The 19,887-nt window shown below is 39.7% G+C and overlaps 2 protein-coding genes across 2 annotated transcripts in view; one reads left to right on the plus strand and one right to left on the minus strand.

Annotated features, from left to right (window-relative positions):
* MOV10L1 (Mov10 like RISC complex RNA helicase 1) overlaps positions 1 to 4,603 on the plus strand; it is a 29,140-nt gene extending 24,537 nt beyond the window's left edge. The window contains exons 21-25 of the mRNA XM_050985903.1: positions 147 to 320; positions 854 to 1,003; positions 2,672 to 2,779; positions 3,483 to 3,620; positions 4,384 to 4,603. Of these exons, the coding sequence (XP_050841860.1) occupies positions 147 to 320; positions 854 to 1,003; positions 2,672 to 2,779; positions 3,483 to 3,620; positions 4,384 to 4,479 (666 nt within the window). The 3' untranslated portion in view covers positions 4,480 to 4,603. The remainder of the gene's footprint in view (positions 1 to 146; positions 321 to 853; positions 1,004 to 2,671; positions 2,780 to 3,482; positions 3,621 to 4,383) is intronic.
* Positions 1 to 19,887, minus strand: part of HDAC10 (histone deacetylase 10) — a 480,741-nt gene that overhangs the window by 304,702 nt on the left and 156,152 nt on the right. The window lies entirely within an intron of this gene.

Raw genomic sequence — 19,887 nt, forward strand, 5'->3', positions numbered from 1 at the left:
CAACTGCAGTTTTAGCCTTGAATACAGTTCTTTGGCAGCCTTAGAAGTGCTAAATGCTACCAGATGGTAAGGTAGTAGCTGTGTTCTGAGAAGTCTGATGAACAATTTCCTGTTTCAGTTACAGATTTTGGATTTTGTCTTTGCAGATCACTAAACTCACAAAGAACTACAGGTCACATTCTGCATTGCTTGCCTTACCATCTAAATTGTTTTATCATAAGGAGCTAGAAGTTTGTGCGGATACCTCAGTAGTGACTTCTTTCTTGAATTGGGAGAAATTGCCCAGGAAGGGATTTCCATTAATTTTTCATGGAATAAAGGTATGTGAAATGTTCATACAGTGAAATAACTGTATAGGCTTGCTAGCAGTTTGCTGATTTCTTTAGAATAAATGCTCTAGAATAAAACTTCTAAAACTAAAGGATCATTAGACCTTAAGTTGGCAGGGGAAAAAGTAGTACCTTGGGAAAAAAAATTTTCTTTAATCTTCCAGAAGTTAGTAAGAAGTGGTAATATTTTCTACTTGGAGAGGCTTGGTTTAGAACTCTTCCACCTTGAAAAAAGCAAGATGCCAGGTTATTAACATGTTGTTCTGAGTTGAGATACAACTCCTTTGTTGCATACTTAAAATACTGTTATATCAATTATATTTATAAATGTATAAAAGATATATATATATAAAGTGTGAGGTGATACTTGTTCTCTAGAAAAGGTGTATAGAGAGGAAGAGAAATTATATATAATATTCCATCACGCTTTTTGTATTCAGGAGGTATAAGAATAATGTGTTAATAAGTATGTAGTCATTTCTGCACCTGATCTCCATCATCTTATTTCCTTTCCCCCAATACAGGGCAGTGAAACACGTGAAGGTCGCAGTCCTTCATGGTTTAATCCAGCTGAAGCAGTTCAAGTAATGATGTACTGCTGCCAGCTGGCTAGAAGTGAATACTCCTCAGTACCAGTGACAGATATTGGAGTGATTGCACCATACCGTAAACAGGTACAATGTTTAACAGGTCTGATGTCTTCAGAGCCTCAAAGTTGCTGTATTTCATCTCATGTATTTATATATATAATGGCCATGGTTTGTTAAAGCAGGGGGGCATATCTTCAAATTCCACCGTGATGTATCCTGATACACAGTGTATTATCAATCATTGCAGTGCTGCCATTGAAGTCTAAAATAATGACAGCAATAGTGGCATTCTACTGGTTTTTCAGTTTTAAAAATGAAGCAGTTAAGGAGACCAGTTTGGAAACAAGCAGATTTTTCAGTTATTGGTAGTAATGAGTGCAAATCAAGAATTCATTATCTAATAGCTGGAACAGCAGTCTGCTTCTGTCCCTCTCTGCGCTGAAGACTGGTACAAAAGGGAATTATTATGAAGTAGATGGCGTGACACCTTGTGGTCTTGAGACTAGAGGAAACAATTATTGTAACTTCTTAGCTGTCCTATAGGCAGACTTGAAGTTTGTAATTCTGTTTAAACCTCTAGACAATGTTGAACGTGAACTTCAAATGCTGTGCTTTATTTTTAAATGTATTTATATCCAGATGTGTTAAGTATGTGATGTTTACTTTAATTTTAAAGATAAACTTAATCCCCTTTCACTTGTAGAGGAGATTTTGGACAGTTCACATAATTCTTCTTGGTTTTCACATCTCAGTATTCATAACCTTGCACATGTGGCTTGGGCAAAACACTGTGGTGTATGAAAAAGACCAAGCCCTTGTGAAGAAATCTCACTTGCAAATTAAAGCTTTGCTTTTATCGATCCAGCTGGTCAGGTGCATGCACCTGCCTGTGTTTACAGTTCTTTGCTTTTTCAAATATGTATTCATACTGTTGATGTGACGGAATTTCTTTCCATAAACAATGATTTCATATGATTTAATGTGATGTTGTCCTTCATCTGCCTATAATACAAAGCATATGATAGTAATGCCCGCATTAAAAAAGTCACTTTATATTGCAGGAACACTGATTAGAAAGTAGTCTTGGACTGTAATCTTCAGCTTAGTCAGGCAGGATTTCTTCTTAAATCTTTTGGAGCACTGCAGTTATGATCTCTGAACAACATTTAGCAGATGGCAGTACAGTAATCCCATATGTACCAGGATTCCGGTGCCTGAGACTCCTTGTTCTCTTTCTCTTTTGGTGGGTACTTAAAACCATTTCTCACTTCTGCCTTTCAGTCTGCGTGATGCACCTGGCAAGCAAAGGTGGTATCTTTGTAGTCTTCTTGAAGGGCTGAGGGAAGCTGCTTGCCCTGCCAGATCTGTCAGTTTTAGATATGATGCACATTAGAAAAAGAGGGTTTAAGGATCCAAGTTATTCTTATCTTTAAAATCCGGACTACTAAAAATCTCTCGCCTTCAGTTCAATTTATGGTAGAGAATACTCCTTCACCTTCTTAGTTGTGTATTAGTTGTGATACTTTCTTGTAGGAAAAGTTACTATTTTATTTGACAGTCTTACTAGGGAATGATGGCTAAGCGTGGTGTAGTCATTCCTTTCGACACTGCTATGCTAAAACACATACATTTATATGTGATATGGTTTTGGTTTTGAAGCAGTCCACTCTCAAATGTAACACCAAATTCCCTCCCTTTTCTTTTTTTTTTTTTTTTTTTTTTTTTTTTTTTTTTTTTTTTTTTTTTTGATAGGTGGAAAAAATTAGATTTCTTCTCAGAAGTATTGATTTGGAAGACATAAAGGTTGGCACAGTAGAAGAGTTTCAAGGGCAGGAGTACATGGTTATCATCTTATCAACAGTGCGTAAATTTACTGTGATACTATTGAGAATTTTTATGTATCTAATTCTCTGTGTTTCATTTTTGATATAGGCCTTTAAAAAATTTAGAAGCTATATTTTTGTCCGTCTATCACAGTATTTGAAAGCAGAGTTTATTAAGTGCATGCTTGTAGAGTTACTCTTCTCTTTAAAATATGGATTATTAAATATCTGTTGCTTTCTGTTTAAATTATGTAATACTACTTCACATTTGCAGCTTGGAGGAAGAGTCCAGGATTTTCTCCCTTTTTTTTTTCTTCCTAAGGGCAGTGGTACTGTGCTTACTTTCACAAGTGGTATGATGTTCAACGTCATACCATAGCTTTTCAATCCACTATTAGAACTCCCTTAAAGTAGTTTTAGGTATGTACTACACTCTTATAAATAAGAACTCATTATTTAGGTCATGAAAATTTTCTTTTTTCAAAGATATGTTCAAATATGGATGAAATGTGGGTAAAAAAATGAGTCACAGTTTTACCACACTACCTGCTTTGGCTGGTTTTCCTATGCTAAGACATAGCTCACTGATGAGGCTACTGAAGAAGGCGCTGAAAGACACATTGTGAATTGTCATTCAACTGAGTATATTTTTGCAGTAAGGAAATATTATGTTAAAGTTACACTGTGGTATGTTGTGTTCTCACCATTTTATTTCTAAAACTATGCTTAATTAATTTTAGGTGCGATCTCAGAAAGTCGTAATTGATGATGAGAAACACTCTTTGGGCTTTCTCTGTAACCCAAAGAGATTTAATGTAGCAATTACTAGAGCAAAAGCTTTGCTGATTGTCGTGGGAAATCCTCACGTTCTTGTGAAAGTAAGTTTTGGGTTTATATCTTTGAATTGTATATCTTATTTATCACAGCAGTTGAATAATTTTGTGGTTAATCTTATGTGAGGAAGCATCAAAACATGTGGAACTTGTACATTGTCCTCGGTCTGCATTTGGGAAAATCTGATCTCCATGGGTTCTGTACGAACAGACACACACGCAGTAGATTTCCAAGTGCAAGGGAGGAAATTGTGCTCTGTGCATATAGACTCGTAGCTCCTTTTTGTCTCCAGCATGGAGGCTCTGACCTCCTCTAAAGTTCTCCAGCAGCATGCAAGTCCAGTAAGCATGTTCTGAATAACCTCACACAATTAGGTTCTTCACAAAATGTAGTTGAATCACTTTAAGTGGAGGGTGGCAGAAGTGATTGTTCCCAATTAATGCAATGAATGCCAGGGAGGAGGACTCCTTTTGGACTCATGCATGGTCCTTCCACAGGAATAAGTTGAGCTTGTCTTAATATCTCATTTTATGTCTGACTTCATGAACAACAAAGAAAACAGTATTCCAGAAATGGTCTTAATGAAAATACAGTTCCCCCACTGTTCCCCCATAGATACCTAACATGTAACTATATGTAATTGGGAGCAGCTATAGACATGTTGCACCATACTAGGACCAATTGTAGAGTTCTGTTTCTGGAAGAGGTCCTATTAAATCTCTTACATTCATGTGCCATGTTAATTTGATTGAAAATTCACTTCACAGAGCACCATGATTACAGTTATATATTAATTTTCTCTTGTAGGATCCCTGTTTTTGTGCACTGTTGGAATACAGTTTAAGGAACAGAGTTTATATAGGTTGTGACCTGCCCGCAGAGATGGAACGCCTGCAGAAGTAAGAGTCTGATCTTCACTTTAACTTTGCTAGATATTGATCAGTTTACAGTATTTTTAGAGCTAGTGTCATTTGAAAGATTGATCAATACAGCAACCTGTGTTATCATAGTAGGATTGGATTTTGCATTCCTAAGTAAACATTATGTAAACATAATGACATAATGTAACTCTGTTTTCTCTCACCCCATAGGAGAGTCTGACCATTAATTATTAAATAAGAGCTGTTGTTGACTTTGGTATCTTATGTATCCCCAAATGTTAATGACGTATTTGATGATCATTAAGGTGGAGGGTACAGCAGAAGTATTTAAGGTGATTTCTGTGTAGTTAAAAACAAAGTGCTTGAAATTTGATTTAAATATGTTCCTTCTGATAACATGTAATAAATACAGTGTTCAATGGGTATTATATACTAGATTATACTATTTTTTTAATCAAAGCTGTTGTTTATGGCAAAGGTAAGCAAGATTTTTACTCCCTTTAATCGACAGGTGTGACTAGTTTTTTGGTATTCAAGATGCATTCAAGAGTTTGGTATTCATCTGTTTTGAAATGAAAAACACCTATGAGAAATTCAGTCCTGAGCAGATAAAGCACTTTTGTCCTCAGGGAGAGGCACATGTTCTGAAACGGATAGAAGTTTCTGCAACCAAGATTTTATTTTTTTTAAGAAGTGAAAAAGTTGAAATTAATAGTGTAAAGTAGTAGTGGCATTTTCTGTTTACAATGTACACTGTATTAATGTGCCTCTGCAAAGAACGGTATGCCCGAATCCTCCAGGCTTCAGGAGAAAAGTATTGAAGGACTCCTACATCAGCTTTTCCATATTTTATAATTGTTTCAGCTTCTCAGTTTTCTCAGATTTGTGTAGTGCCACCTAAACTGGACTGTCCCAAGAACATAAATGTATGTCATCGTTGTGGGAGCATTACAGTAGTATATATATATGATGTGAACTGGAATGACACATTAAGTATCTCCACTCAACTTATAATGATACCTTAATTTAACCTTAACCAAAACCCTACTTCCAATTTTTTAAGGCCTTTGTATATACAGCTGAGATCACACAAGGTGTTCTTGGTTTCCACTGTAGTTTAGCCATCTGCTGTGGTGTATGTCAGAGCAATGCCTTAAGTGGTGGGTTAAAGAAAAAAAAAGAAAATTAAAACTGTTTTGCCTTCCTGTAAATGTGCTATAGAATAAAGTATTGTGTTTTATTTTGGCAAAATTAAAACAAAATGATAGGTTAGCAGTATTTCTGCTTTTGGCTTAATGTGGCACTGTGCTTTCCTATTAAACAGTATTTTTCTCTCTTCCTTGTCCTTTCCTTGGTGATTAAGTCTTGGTGCACAGCACTTCAGGAGTAGCTTTACAATTAGACACTGTGTTTAAAAATTGCCAGTACAACAAGATGACTTTCTGTATCAAACAGAAGTGTGTTAGATAGGAGTATAGGCTACAGAGAAACAAATGAAGCAGGGGGAAAAGATAGGAAGCTTCTGTTTGCCTTGTTTACAGTCCTTTCATGTCACTTCCATTCCTGGTATGCACTGTGCTTTTTCCCCTTGCAATGCACAATATGGAGATATTGTAACTTAAGTGCACTCTTTTTAAGGAAAGGTAGCAGTATTGAATCTGCACATGGGTGCCTAAAGGTGCTGTTCTGGCTGGTGGCTGAAGGAGCTGGGTGGTGCTTTGTGGCTTCTCAGTTCTTTCATAAAACCACACATGTGATAATAATGCATAAGGGAGATCCATGAAACATACCCTGTGTGTCAGGTCCTAACATGCTTGGGCATGTCTTTATTAGCACACAGTAAAGCTAGAGCCCCCATAATGATTTTTCTTCAATAAAAGCTGGGGCATTTGGTGCTTTTTGTGAACAGAGAGAGCTCTCTGTTGATGTGCCTTTTAGTGCAATGATGCTTAGCAAAAGTGTGTGTTTTCATCAGAGAGTCATGTATTCCTAACAATATAGCATTTCCCCATCTTTGGAAGTGTCCAAGGCCAGGCTGGATGGAATTCTGAGCAAGCTGGTCTAGTGCAAGGTGTTCCTGTCCACAGAAGGGGGCATAGAACTAGATGATCTTTAAGGTCCCTTCCAACCCAGGCTATCCAATATTTCTGTGATGCTCTGTCTGTCAAACAATACATGATCCCTGTATGAGTGTGGGTAATGAAATCTGTATTTTCTCACCCTCACATGAGACTGAAAATAGAATAAAAGTTTTTAAAACACCTCTCATTTTCCCCATCTCTGGATCAGAAAAGGGTTTAATCTCACATAAAAGTACCAGAGAGATGGTGCCAGTCTTTCGCAACTTGGAAGGTGATGGCTGTCACAATATATGTGTGTATTTAGCAGCCAAAAAGAGCAGTGAAGCTACTGTAGGGGGAAAGGGGACACATTTTAAGCAACAACATACCGACACAAAGACAAAACTGTGCTCCCAAGGACAAGTGCTAATTTGTTATTTGAATTGGTCCTTGACAACAGAGTGGCCCCTGGGGCAAGGGAGGGTGTCAGGGCCTGCAGCATGACCTGGCAAAGCGGCCCAACCAGAGCAAGGTGCAGCTTCTGCTGCACTGGAAGGCCTGCCCTTGGCACAGAGCAGGTGGCCAGACCAGCTGGGACAGAGAGCTGAGCCAAACCCATACACAGCCCTGGCAGCAGGGAGCACGGAGGGCAGAAGCACGAAAATATGCATATTGTCTGCTCTTGGCACCTTGCTGAAAACAGCTTTTGGGAAGTCAAGAGCCTTTGGTGGTTTCTATTCTGTTTTTAAGAGCCATGCCCTGGGGCAGTGAAGAGGATGAGGCAGTGAGAGCAGAAGGGTAGTGAAAGTCTCCCTTTTGGGTTCCCTTAAATTAATGAGCAAACTGCCCAGATGGCATAAGTGAGGCAGAAGAAGAAATCCAGCATAAGCAATTTGTTTAGACTGCCTAAAATGAAGACATTCTTTGTGTGGAACAGAATAGTGGCCAAAAGGCATTTTCACCTTGCATCACTCCGTTTTGGGAAGAGCTCTCTGCAGAGTGTTCAGGTCTTGCTGTGGAAAAAAATTGTGCCTGTAGCACTCCAGATGTGTATTTCCATCATTGAAATACCATGCTTGTTTCCATAGGCTCCCTACCTCTGCCACCAGTCCAGCAGCCTGTGCAGAAAGGGCAGGTGCTGGCATGGTCAGAGCCCGTCAAGTTCAGCATGTGCTGTGCTGTCATTTTTCTGGCAGGCAATGCACTTCTTCTGTCCAAATTTTTGTAGTCTTGAGGTTGTGCTGGATTTTCCTCTTGGAAGACTTGACATTTATCAGATGTGGTGATTTTTAACTTTAGACCCAAGGAATTGCTGGTAATAGGGTAGAAAATAGCTGCAGTTAACTTTCTCAGGATGGTCATTTATTTTACTTAAGCCATCACCCATTTTTAAAAACAATTTGTTTGCCAGTCTTCTGTCAGATTTCTTCATCTGAGTAATACAATCAAGGGTTTTTTTAAGTGTGTTATACTAAGTACTGCTAGCCAGGCAATAAGTCATTCCATATACATTCTGTCATGTTTGCACTGAAAATGGTAACAGTAAGATTATCCCTTTTTTACTTTATTATATCCAGAATTTACGTGTTAAAAATGATTGTATGCTGCTTGCATACAGTGGCCTCTATGGTAGTGCCCTGTACATGAGCCTCATTTGAGTATAGAGACATTGCTACCACCATAGAAAAGTCTAGCAAGAGAAAACTCCAAAAAGAGATTTAAAAAAAAAAAAGTGACTCACAGCAGATACACGTTGAATAAAACATGTACCAAAAAAAAAGGCATAATTATTTTTTACTGAATTCATTACAAACACCTTAATGCTATGTTTTATATTGCTGTGTAATCTTTATCCAGATTAAACTGCACATCTGCCTGGAATTGAAGTTAACAAGAATTGGTCCGGATTTAAAAGCCAATCTGTATTGTCCTGCTGCCTGCTTGTAGAGATACCCTAGAATAAGTTACTGTTGTTTCCTCACCATGAGAAATGTGAACAGTTCAGCATAGTTTCCTTCTGTTTCTCATGTCCTAGTGTTTGTGTCACTCCTTGTACATCCAGGCAAGAGCAGAGTGCTGCCTTTGGTCATAGGCTGCTAAGGAGTAACACTTGGTAGGAATCAGCCTTGCATGTACCAACCTGAAGAAACAATAGCATAGGTCTAGTGACAGTGGTTTGAACTTCGTGTTAATGTTCCAAACATGTTCCTTCTATAAATGGTGTTTCAGAGAGTTTTAAGAGTAAATTTTCCAGTGAACCATGTGGAAAAATAAATTCTTACCTCACAACACTGTAGGTACATTTTTTAAAAATCTCTTGAATACAGTGAAGTGCTTTAAAATTGCATTCTCTCTCTTCTGTTTGTCCCCAGTGCATCAAACTCCTCATTATTTCCTACCAAATAAAATTCCGTTTGCAATTCAGGAGCAGCCTGTGTTCCAAAAATAATCTGTTTTAGTAATTCCTTGTGCTCTTACTGTAGAATGAATTTGCCGTTTCTTTTTTTTTTTTATGCTTGGAGTTTTTGCACTGTGCTTGTGGCTGGAAACCCATAGCACATCTGACCTTGCAATTCACAAGCCTAAGGTTGCCGAAATCTGTATTGAAACAAAACTCCAGATAAAATTTGTATCAGCAAGCCTTCTGCTGAATGATAAATCCACTCTTCAGGAACTTACCTCATGCAGTCTGAAGATAGGGCCTAGATACAAAGAAGTAAATCACTCTTCTCAGTAATGCCATTGAAATTCATTTTCCTAGAGAGGGCTGAGTACTCCATGCCCAAAGAGGAATGTAATTTAAATTTCTTTCCACCTTGTGGACTTTACAGAGTTTTTGAAACTGTAGATCTGTTTAAGAGTTTCAACTCTTTTTTATTTTTCCCTGTCTCCTTTTTGTGCAGTAGGTAGGTATGTATGCAGAAAGTCCCACGACATGTGAGGAGGAGGTTAAAGCAGTACTCTGAGTGCCTATATGTGAACACAGACAACTAATGCATGTTAAAAGTGTGAATAAACCCACCATTTCCATGCAGCCAGGCCTGTGGAGCTGTGGATTTACTTACCTCATGTTAAAGACTGGGAAATGCAAAAATGTTTAAGAACATGAGGAATGAAACCATCCCAGTTTCTCTTTAAAGGTTATCCCAAACATTACCTTCTAAAAAATATCTGTGTGCTGTTTGCCCCTGGAAAATTAACTTCTTTCTTACTGAATATTTTTGATACTTTGAAATGCATCTGCTTAATGCAGTGCAGGTACAGGCTCTGTGTATGGACATTCTCCACTCTCCACTGACTGCAAAGCTAAAAATCCCAATAAAAGCCCAGGAGGTAATATGATTTTTTTTTAAATGTTCACAAAGTGCACTGTCTCTACATCAGTGTGTATTTGCATGCATGGGACTGAAAACCTGTAAATGATGACTTCCATTCAGGTACACATTGAATCTGTTTTCTCCCCTTTTACCACAGTATTACAGTTTCAGTGTGAATTTTTGAGCAGCTGCTGCCTATTTTGTGGTACATGTATGCAGTGTCTTGATTCATTAACACCTCAGTGGTTCCATTAGCACAGATAGAATGAGACAGGTACCTCAGCAATTATTCCACCTCACTGACATCTTCTGCATCAGCAGCGTCTGGGGAGGCACATACTTCCCTGTCCCTGGCAGAGCAAGGAATTACTGCACAGCCTCTGCAGAGCCACAAAAGCATTGTGTTTAAAGAAACCATCTAGCCTGATCCAGTTCCTGCTGCCAGCAGTTCCATGCCATGTATTTCAGATTTTGGTAGAGTCACTCCTGCTTTCCACTGCGTGATACAGAGCAAGTTTTACATGGCATTTTGTTTCTTTCTTCAGAAAATAGGCTTTTGCAAGTTTTACTAGTTGACATTCCTTTAACACTATTTTCTAGTTTTATTTCTTTTACTAATCAAAAATGTGTATTTGTCTTACATTCACATAAGAAAATACTGGGATCTAATATCATAAAGACAGATTTTCCTTTTGTGGCATTAGAGTCATGATGAAGAGCTATAGCCCACAAACAGCTGAATGCCCAGGGGCAGCATTATATTTTCTGCAGATATTACCTGTGTTGCTTGACTTGACTGTTTTTTTTTTACTTTACTTTTTCTTCTTATGTGAAAATGTCATTATATCCAAATTTAATTCTGCTCCAGCAGAAGCTTTATTTAATAATAATATGTATCTAACCTTTCTTCATCCAATATCTTTGTTGTTATTGTCATATATCTAGCAGCTTGTGGATAAGCATGAAAGTTATTCATATGCTGTAATTTTCTGTATCAAAAAACTAACAAATACATATTTAATATGTATAAAATATCTTAGAGAAGCCTTCAAAAGAATCTAGTACATCAAATAATTATTTCTGAGTATATCAACCAAATTTGTCATTTTGTCCAAGTGTCTTTGATACAGTTGGCTTCAGATGTGGCTTTTTGAGTTCCTGGTATAAGTCCTGCTCTTCTCTCTGGTTTCTACCAAAATGCATCAGTTACAAGAAGCTTTCCAGCATGTGAAGAGCTGGAAAGCTTTCAGTTCTTGCCAGCAGAAGACATGACATGATCTGACAATAGCAGGGTTAGGAAGAAGGCACATCCTTTCCACAGCCTTCATACCAGGAGGTGTCTGCCATTACCTTGTTGGTTGGCATTGGCTGTGACACTTACACAGTGTGATCTCTACAGTTTCTCTTCAGGGCAGACTACATGGCCCATAGTTCCCCATGTAAAATGGGGAGGGAGGGCTGTGTTCCATTTTTAATAGAACTTCAGGGTTCAAGCAGTTAAGTTGAAAATAGTTCAGATTACTTTTTAATCAACTCCTTAATAAATAATTTGCAGACTAGCTGTTTCCTTTAATTTGGGGGGGGGGGTTTCACGTGACTATTTTTTAATAACCTCTAGAAGATAATGATGGGATATAAAACTATCTCCTCTTAATGCAATACATTAATTTGATCTTCTTGCTACATTGCAAAAAAAAAAAAAAAGCTAATTTAGTGTAACTTTTTCTACATCATAACTGCTTCACCAACTTCACCATCCCTGCCCACTGTTTCTGCTGTCTAGCTCTTAGAGTTCCATCTGTTCCAAGTTTGTATAAGGAACTTTACCTCTTGTCTCTGTCTGGACAGACAAAATGGATTTGATCTGTGACTTAAGCTTATAGCCTTAGGCATGCTCTAGCAATAGGGGCTTATGTTCAAGTTAGTATTTCATAATATAAATTCAGAATAGTGAGAAATGATGCAAGCACTGATATTTACTAGTCAGAGGTAAGTAGTTCACACAGGATATTCCTGGAGATCTCCACATTACTACACCTAGATTACAGAGCATCCAGCAAGAGCCCACTTGCTAAGCCATGCACAAGTGCAGACCATTTACACACACATGTGCAGTGCTTCAGCTTTACTAATGACAGTATTTTCACTTCTTAAAGTGTGGCTGGCTGTGTAGGGCAATAAAATTAAGAAAGTACATTGGGTACTTTGCATTGGGTACTTTGGGTACAAAGCAAGGAGGTAACCATCAGCAGGTTTGCCAAAAATAACAAAACACTACATGAATTTTAAAAGTTTTGCCCAAGGCTTCACTCATAGGATTAAAGGAAAAAACCTGTTATATTGATAGATGAGAATCCAGCTCTTCCTTACATGCATTGCATGTAATCTCACCCTAATAGCTCTTAGGGGGAACATCCCTTACAAAGCTCAGTATTTGCAGCCAGGAATGGAGGGACATGATTTGCAGCTACTGTACAGCACTTATCCACACTACATCCCCAAAGGATGTTTTCTTTCTGGGTTTGGGCATCTTTCCAGATATAAGACAGACATGAAATGCTACCTGTGTAGCATAAAGCCTCAGAAGAGGTTTAGTGTGGAAGAGACCTCTGGAGATCACCTAGTTCATCCCCCCTGTTCTGAGACTGTCCTACAGGGTCTGGTTACTCAGGGCCACATACAGTTGGATTTTTAGTAGTTCTGATATTGCTCATTGCTTTTAAGAATTTACTCTTTCTCACATATATTTGAGTTCTAAATTTTTGGGAAATGCTGCAAGAATTTTTCCTTTCTTAGTTCTTTACGTCAGTCACTTCTAAATCTCTGAGCTGAAACTAAGCCAAAATATTCTTGTGTAAGCAATAGTAAAAGGGGAAAATATGATTATGAGTTTTTGAATAGTAAAACCAGATATTTTAACTCTTTCTTGTTGTTGCTGTATTTTTATTCAAAACTGCTGTATTATAAACTTAACAAAGCACTGGTTTTATTGGGAGTTTTTGTCCTGAAAATCTTGTTGGACATGTATTTTGGCATCTGTGAGAAAACAGGCCTACATCTGGAAATTAGTGCCAGGAAATCTCCATTTGTACATGGCCATTTGCAAACATTTAGCAGCAGCCACTGAAGATTGTATTTTGGTTCTGCATTACCTTTTCTGGGATGTAAGATGAGGAATGTCACCAACTGAAGTTCTTGGACACTGATACCATGTTCAGTTTACACTGGAACATGTCTCGTGGGTAGGCCAATGCCTGATAATTGACCTTACAAGGTAGGTAGGTGTTGGCAAGTATCCACACATCTGCACATGTGGATGCCAAGCTTGAAACAAGTAAATTACCTTGGCACCATGCATGCTGTCATGCCTGACAGGCTCCAGGCAGCAGCTCTCAGTGGTCGTGCTATGCCTGACAGTCTTGTGGCAGTTGCAAGGAGCAGATCCATCCTCCTCCATGGGAATGCAGAACTGCTCCCAGGAGGACATGTCCCTGTGGTGCATTGTGAGACTTGGCTTTTTGTAGCAGGCTCAACGGCAAAAGTTTGTTGGGCTGCCAAGGCATATGGTTTTGCAGGCCCTGCACACTGGTTGTGTTTACTGGCAGCTGTGGTTTGGGATGGTGGATCAGAGGGACAGTTCATCATTATGTGAATTCACTGAGTATGGAGACTGCACACAGAGCATACAATAAATCTGGCAAACAAGGCAAATGCTGCATTCTCATCCATCAACACTTCAGGAACAGTAGAACAAGACACGGCCTGTTAGGTGGGACAGTACTGCCTTGCTGACATGGGATGACCAGTAAAGGCTCCACAGTGTCTGGAGGATGGTGTGGCTGCAAGGGGGGTACTCCAGCCTTTCAGGGCTGTGGAACACGACTGACAGAGTCCATTCAAGTACTGAAACAGGCTCTCAGCTATTGTACTTGGCAATCCAGTACATTTAGAAGATTCAGGGTGGGGCTGGCTTGTGCATGTGGTGCACAAAAGCAAAATGGTACTGACTTGAAAATCACCTGGATGTTAAGACTGTACATACAGCCATGATGTTGGTTTTGTCACACTCTGTAACTGCAAAACTAGACATTTTTTACTGGTAACTTGCAGTTTTTTAATGTTCTGCCTTTTGGCATTTTTTTATTTGAGCACTCCTGGGATGAGGGCACTGTTAATCTTATGGAGTATTTCATGCCTAATTAATTGTAAGGACTTAGGTAGTTGAGGGCTTTTATTTTTCTTTACAGAGTAAGATATCAATTAAAATGTAAATCTTTGCAATTCCTTTCTTTGGGACATGGCATCCCTATAATTGAGCTGTGTAGATTATTCACTGTTTTCAAGTACATTAATAATAATGTGTTGGCACAGCCGCTCCTTCTTAATTCCTTACAATTAAATGGACAATGCTAAGTGTTAAAAACAAGCAATGACATGTATGCATTTTGTCAGTGTATGCAAAGGGGGTTAAAATAGTTGTGTAGTTAGATCAGCTGTTCGGTAATAACATTTAACAGTCCCTATCAAAAAGACTGCAGTCTCTACAAACAAAAAGTGATGAAAAATGGAGGAGCTTCACTTATTTTCTCGTCCCTTCTCATTTCCTTTCCATTTTACATCTTTACTTGAATATGTGGTCCCAGGATGGCTAGAAGCTGCCTGGATGAGACTTGTTTCTCCCCTTCATTTGCTTGAGCTGTCCTCCCTGGAATTGCCTTCATACTGCAGTAGCAAAAACATAAAGGCCAGATAAACTCCCTGTTAAGCATCTGCACAAGAATGTTTGCAGTGAAAAGCATCTGCCCGTCACCAGAGTGAGGTAGAGAGGTCAGACCCCCACTGCAGGGAGAAGGGACCTGGGTACTCATAACCCTGTTTATGAGATCCTCATAACAGGATCACAGACCCACAAGAAAACTCTCCTTACTCCACAAACCTGTGTTAAGTTCTCTTCTGTTTGTCCTGCTTTTCTCTTCCTCCTGGAACACAGCCTCTCTCTTTTGCCTCTGCGGCAGAATGTTCCACAGCTCTCCTCCTAAGCCCACACCCGGGTAGCAGCAGGATGCTTGGCCTTCTGGCAGCACACTCATTGTGCAGATCTGAGAGCTCCCTCCAGAACCCACCATGCTAGAATTCCTTAATAAACAAGCAAGAGAAGGAATCCTTCCAATAATACTTCTGTATGTCAAAATGTAGGGTTAACACCTTCCTTCCTCTTAATATACCATTTATTTGAATGTTAAAGAACAGAAATAGCGGGGTAATAATTGATCATAACAGAACACTCTGAGCAACTGTAAAATTACATTAGCATTTTCCTTTATTTTTCATTGAAAATTCTGAAATCTAGTAGCAGAGGAGACAGTGTGATATCCTAGGGATTTTTCACTTATCCTTGGAAGTGAAAAATCTCAACCCTCTTCAGCCTGAAGAATTTGAATATGTAGTTCTCAATAAAATGCCTTATCATGCTATGAAATAGGCTACAGCAATGTTCTCCGTCTGCCTTGTTGAAGCAGAGCCAGAGTTCAGCACAGTGCAAGATTAATGGGACCAGGGAGAGGGGACAAGCTATAGGGGACCTGTGTGCAAGATGAGGACTCCCAGCAGTTTATGAGTTCTGGAGAGTTTTCTTCCTTGGCTCCAAATTACATTTCTATATTTTAGCTTGGGATGCTCAAACAAGCAGGACTTAGAGCAGAAATGAGGGCTCTTATCCCTTCACTTAAGGCTTAACAAAAAGAACCATCATCATCTCATCTGTGCTTCCTTCTTCATTTGCATTACAAGTTTACTTCTACTTTAAACACTCCTTGCTACAGTGAACTGGAATTATGACTGTCTTCCATGTGATACTCCATACCACCGTCTGGCAGAATGAAGCCTTTCCTTTGCAAGCTTCAGAGTTTGAAAGAATGTTGCTGATTGCAGTCTGTACTGAGAGCAAAGTGTTCAGTGTGTGCTTTGCTTTCTTTTGTCAGAATTTAAAATTTTGAAGCAAGAGACTAAAACAAGAAACAAGCTCTTCTCTGTCAGCAGAAAGATACAAGTATAAAGACCACCCTTAAGTCAGCATTGTCATGGTTTAACCCCAGGTGGCAGCTAATCCCCCCACAGCCACTCACTCACTCCCCTGGTGGGATGAGGGGGACAGTTGGAAGAGTCACAGTGAGAAAACTCATAAATAAAGACAGTTTAAAAGGTAAAGCAAAAGCCATGCACACCAGCAAAGCACAGCAAGGAATTAATTCACTACTTCCCATGGGCAGGCAGGTGTTCAGGCATCCCCAGGAGGGCAGGGCCCCATCACATATAACAGTGCCTTGGGAAGACAAATACACTCCATCACTCCAAATGACCTCACCTTCCTTCTCCTTCCCCCAGCTCTATATACTGTGCATGATGCTATATGATCTGCTATATCCTTTGGGTCAGTTGGGGTCAGCTGCCCCAGCTGTGTCCCCTCCCAGCCTCCTTTCTGGTGGGGCAGTGTTAGAAGGGGAAAAGGCCTCGACTGTGTAAGCCTTGCTCAGCAACAGCTAAAATATCCCAGTGTTAACAACATTGTTTTCAGCAAAGATCCTAATCAGAGCACCACACTAGCTACTGTGAAGATAGTTCACTCTATCCCAGCCAAAACCAGCACAAATACACAATTTATTGATGTCTTTAGTTTCATCTGAAGTAATACAAATTGCCAAAATTAAATTCAAATAAATTTTTAAGATGTTGTTTTCTTGGGGGTTTTTTTCCCTTGGTATTTATTAGTTTCTGTATTTTCAGTGGGCTCTTGTCTGAATGTCTCTTCAGTTTCCCATCAGTGATTCCATCTCCAAGTCCCATGCACTGCCATGCCAACTGTGCACATTTCTGGCCACAAGCAATCTGTATGCAGCTGCAGTCTCTGCTACTGAAGCGTTTCAGCCCTGTGTCTTCAGCTGCAGTATTAAGCCCACTCAAAACTTTGGGCTTGCACCACTGCAAACTGTCTTGGTTCCACAATGATCAATGTTATAATGACACTAGGAAAAAAGCATTAAGCCAATGCTGAAATAGCCCCACATCACAGGACAAAGAGTACTGCCCATTTCATTTTCTTCATTGTTGTGGATAATCAGAAACTCTTGGGAAAATAAAATGGTTTTTGATTTTTGCATATAAAATAGCTTTTAAAATAATGATTGTGATATCTTATGTGTCTGACTTTGCTCCTTTAGACCTGATAACATAACTATTGATTAATGTACACATAACTATTGTTTAATGTACATACTGTAAGAGACTGATACCACCTTAACTGGCTAATGAATAAATGTCTGATAAGAGCAGGACTCACTCACAGCTGTGTCACTACAAGACAACAGTTTGCCTGTTACTAGTTCTGCTAATTTGCAACTGCTATGCAAGCTCCATCATGCCACAGTTCCCTTCCATTTTCCACTTACTATTTGGACACAAGCTTGTCCCTTCTCATCCCACCCTGCACACCAAGTCTTTTGGACACAGACCTGATGACAGTGCCTCAACAACCTCCTGGTTGTTGTCTTAGGGGTATTGTCTGCCATCCTGGGAGACCTGGAGTCACAGAATAGCTTTACCACTGGAGGTGTTCACACTCCTAGAACCAGAATATCTCATCCCTCTTTGTTCTCCACAGGAATATTCCTAATACCTGGGGTTTTTTTGTTTTTATTATTTCCTGGGCTTTTTTTCCTATTTAATTAATTCCTAGTGGTTATTTTCCTGAACCTACCTTTTCACCAACCCTGCACCTCTTTTTCACTGCCTAGGGTCCTCCCAGACAAATAGGACCTATTTAATGACATGCTTCTGATTATTTTTTTCCTGACTGGTCCCAATTCTGCTATATTCACACCCACATTTGGTGGTTTTAACACTGTTATCCAGGCACCTTTGATATAATATGGTCTTGCTCATACTGCTATCTAGATAGTCCCAAAACTCCCTTCAGACCCTCGTTCAAGCTGGTTACATTTCCTCTATACCATATGCTTTTTGAACAGAAATATGTTATCTTAGTTCAGCCTTGACTTCCCTACTAGCTATTTAAGCCAAGCAGTTACTTGATTTATGCAGATACAGCTTGCATACCAGAGCAACAGAATAACCTATTTTGTTCTTATACAATCTCTTTTCCCTTGAGTAGCTTTGGTTACCCTCCAGGTTCCCATGGTGGCATTAGTTGGTTTTGAAGCCCAGTGTTTGAGTCTATGGCTCACAGCAAGGATGTAAGGAATGTCCTTTGAGGAGCAGTTGAGTACTTCAGGCCTGTCTAATTTGGAGAAAAGGCTGAAAGGTGACCTCATTGCTACTGAGGAAGGTAGGTGGAGGAAGAGACTCAGATCCCGTCTCCATGGTATCTAGTGATAAGGTCCCATAAGAATGGTTCAGAGCTACCCTGGGGGAGGTTTTGACTGGGCATTAGGAAGTATTTCTTTACTGAGAGGGTGGAAAAACACTGGCACAGGCTTCCTAGAGAGGTGATGGATACCTCCAGCCTGTCAGTGTTTTAGGGGTGTTAATTAACAGTCTGCTTTAGCTTTTGGTCAGCCCTAAAATGGTCAGGCAGTTGGACTAGATGTTCACTGAATCTGAAATGGTCTATTCTACTCTAAACAACTCCAGAAGAGACCCACTAGCAAGGAGATGTGCACTGCAGCAAAAAATACTTCATTGATGTCAGCAACCATACTGCCAAAACACCAGGCTGCATTGCCAGTTGCTCCTTTCCACCGTCATCTGGCATCTCACTTCACTTTACCACCAAAACCATCACCTCTGTGCTAAGACCCAGTCACAGCTCCCTGCCATCTGCCAGTTGCCATTTCCAACCCTACACAGTCTTGTCTCACTGGGAGCATTCTGCAGAGGCATGGCTGCACTCACCAAAGCTGTGTCTGCTGCTCACACAGACAGCACCTGCACAGCCATGGCAGCACTGATTGCAAACCTGCACTGGGGACAGCATCCCTGCCAGCATGGGAGTAGCTGGTCTGTGCAGGGCCACACCACCTCCAGGCTGAGTCATGTGATTCCCAAGGTGGGCTGATGGGGTAGAGACCCTGTGGATTTGAGTGACAGCCCTGGCTGAAGGTAAGAATAACTCCGTAAGTGCTTCCTAGTCCTTCTGCTCCTTGACACTGTTAACAGGGAAACTGCATCCTTCCCATAAATTTGGCGTGAGGAACTGCATGAAAGATTCATGGTATTATGACCAATTTTAAAACCTCCAGATTAAAAGGCAGCAATTCTCATGTTACTGGGAACTGATAAGGACAAGGACAGCACGCAGGCACCCTTGGGGAAGTGGCTAAGCTAAGACAAGCTGTAATCGAGACAGTGAGTGGGATTCATGTGTAAACTCTGGACACCTACAATGTGTAAATGATTCATCTCAGTTGGAAGAGAACATGTACATTTGGTCACATGAACTGCACTGTTACATTTAGCTATTTCTCCTCCTACATTGTTCAGGAATAGTGCTCTGCAATATCTTGCTCAGGCGCCTTCATATTTGGATAGATAAATTTCACCCTACATCTAGAGGTAGTATCCCTCTGCTTAGAAGGTAAATTCTAGGTGCTAGAAGTGTCCCTGTCAGAATTTGAAATCAATCTCAGTTTTTCTCGTTTGCTTTTGAATTTCTGAACCCTCAGAACTGCAGAAAACAAGACTTAAAAAAGACCCACACTTTACCTTCAATAATCAGTATTTTCTTTGTGATAACAAGTGATTTATTCAAACTAAAAAAATAATACTTCTTTTTTGATCTTTTGTTAGAACTAATTAAGATTCCTTCACATGACTTTCCACTTTGATCTGTCAATCAATTTCTGACCCTACCAGCAACTTGTGAAATATTTATTAGCACAGGAATATTATCACAGCCTGATTATTGTCTAGATCACCCAGCAGCATATATGCCAGGATGTTATTACTGAGAAACTTGGCTGTGCTGTTTATCTGTAAATTGTGACAGTAACTTTCCATGTCCCACACTCTGCCTTACTATGGGTTTTTGTTTACCCATAT

This window comes from Serinus canaria, chromosome 1A (assembly GCF_022539315.1).
Source record: "Serinus canaria isolate serCan28SL12 chromosome 1A, serCan2020, whole genome shotgun sequence".
Taxonomy (NCBI): Eukaryota; Metazoa; Chordata; class Aves; order Passeriformes; family Fringillidae; genus Serinus; species Serinus canaria.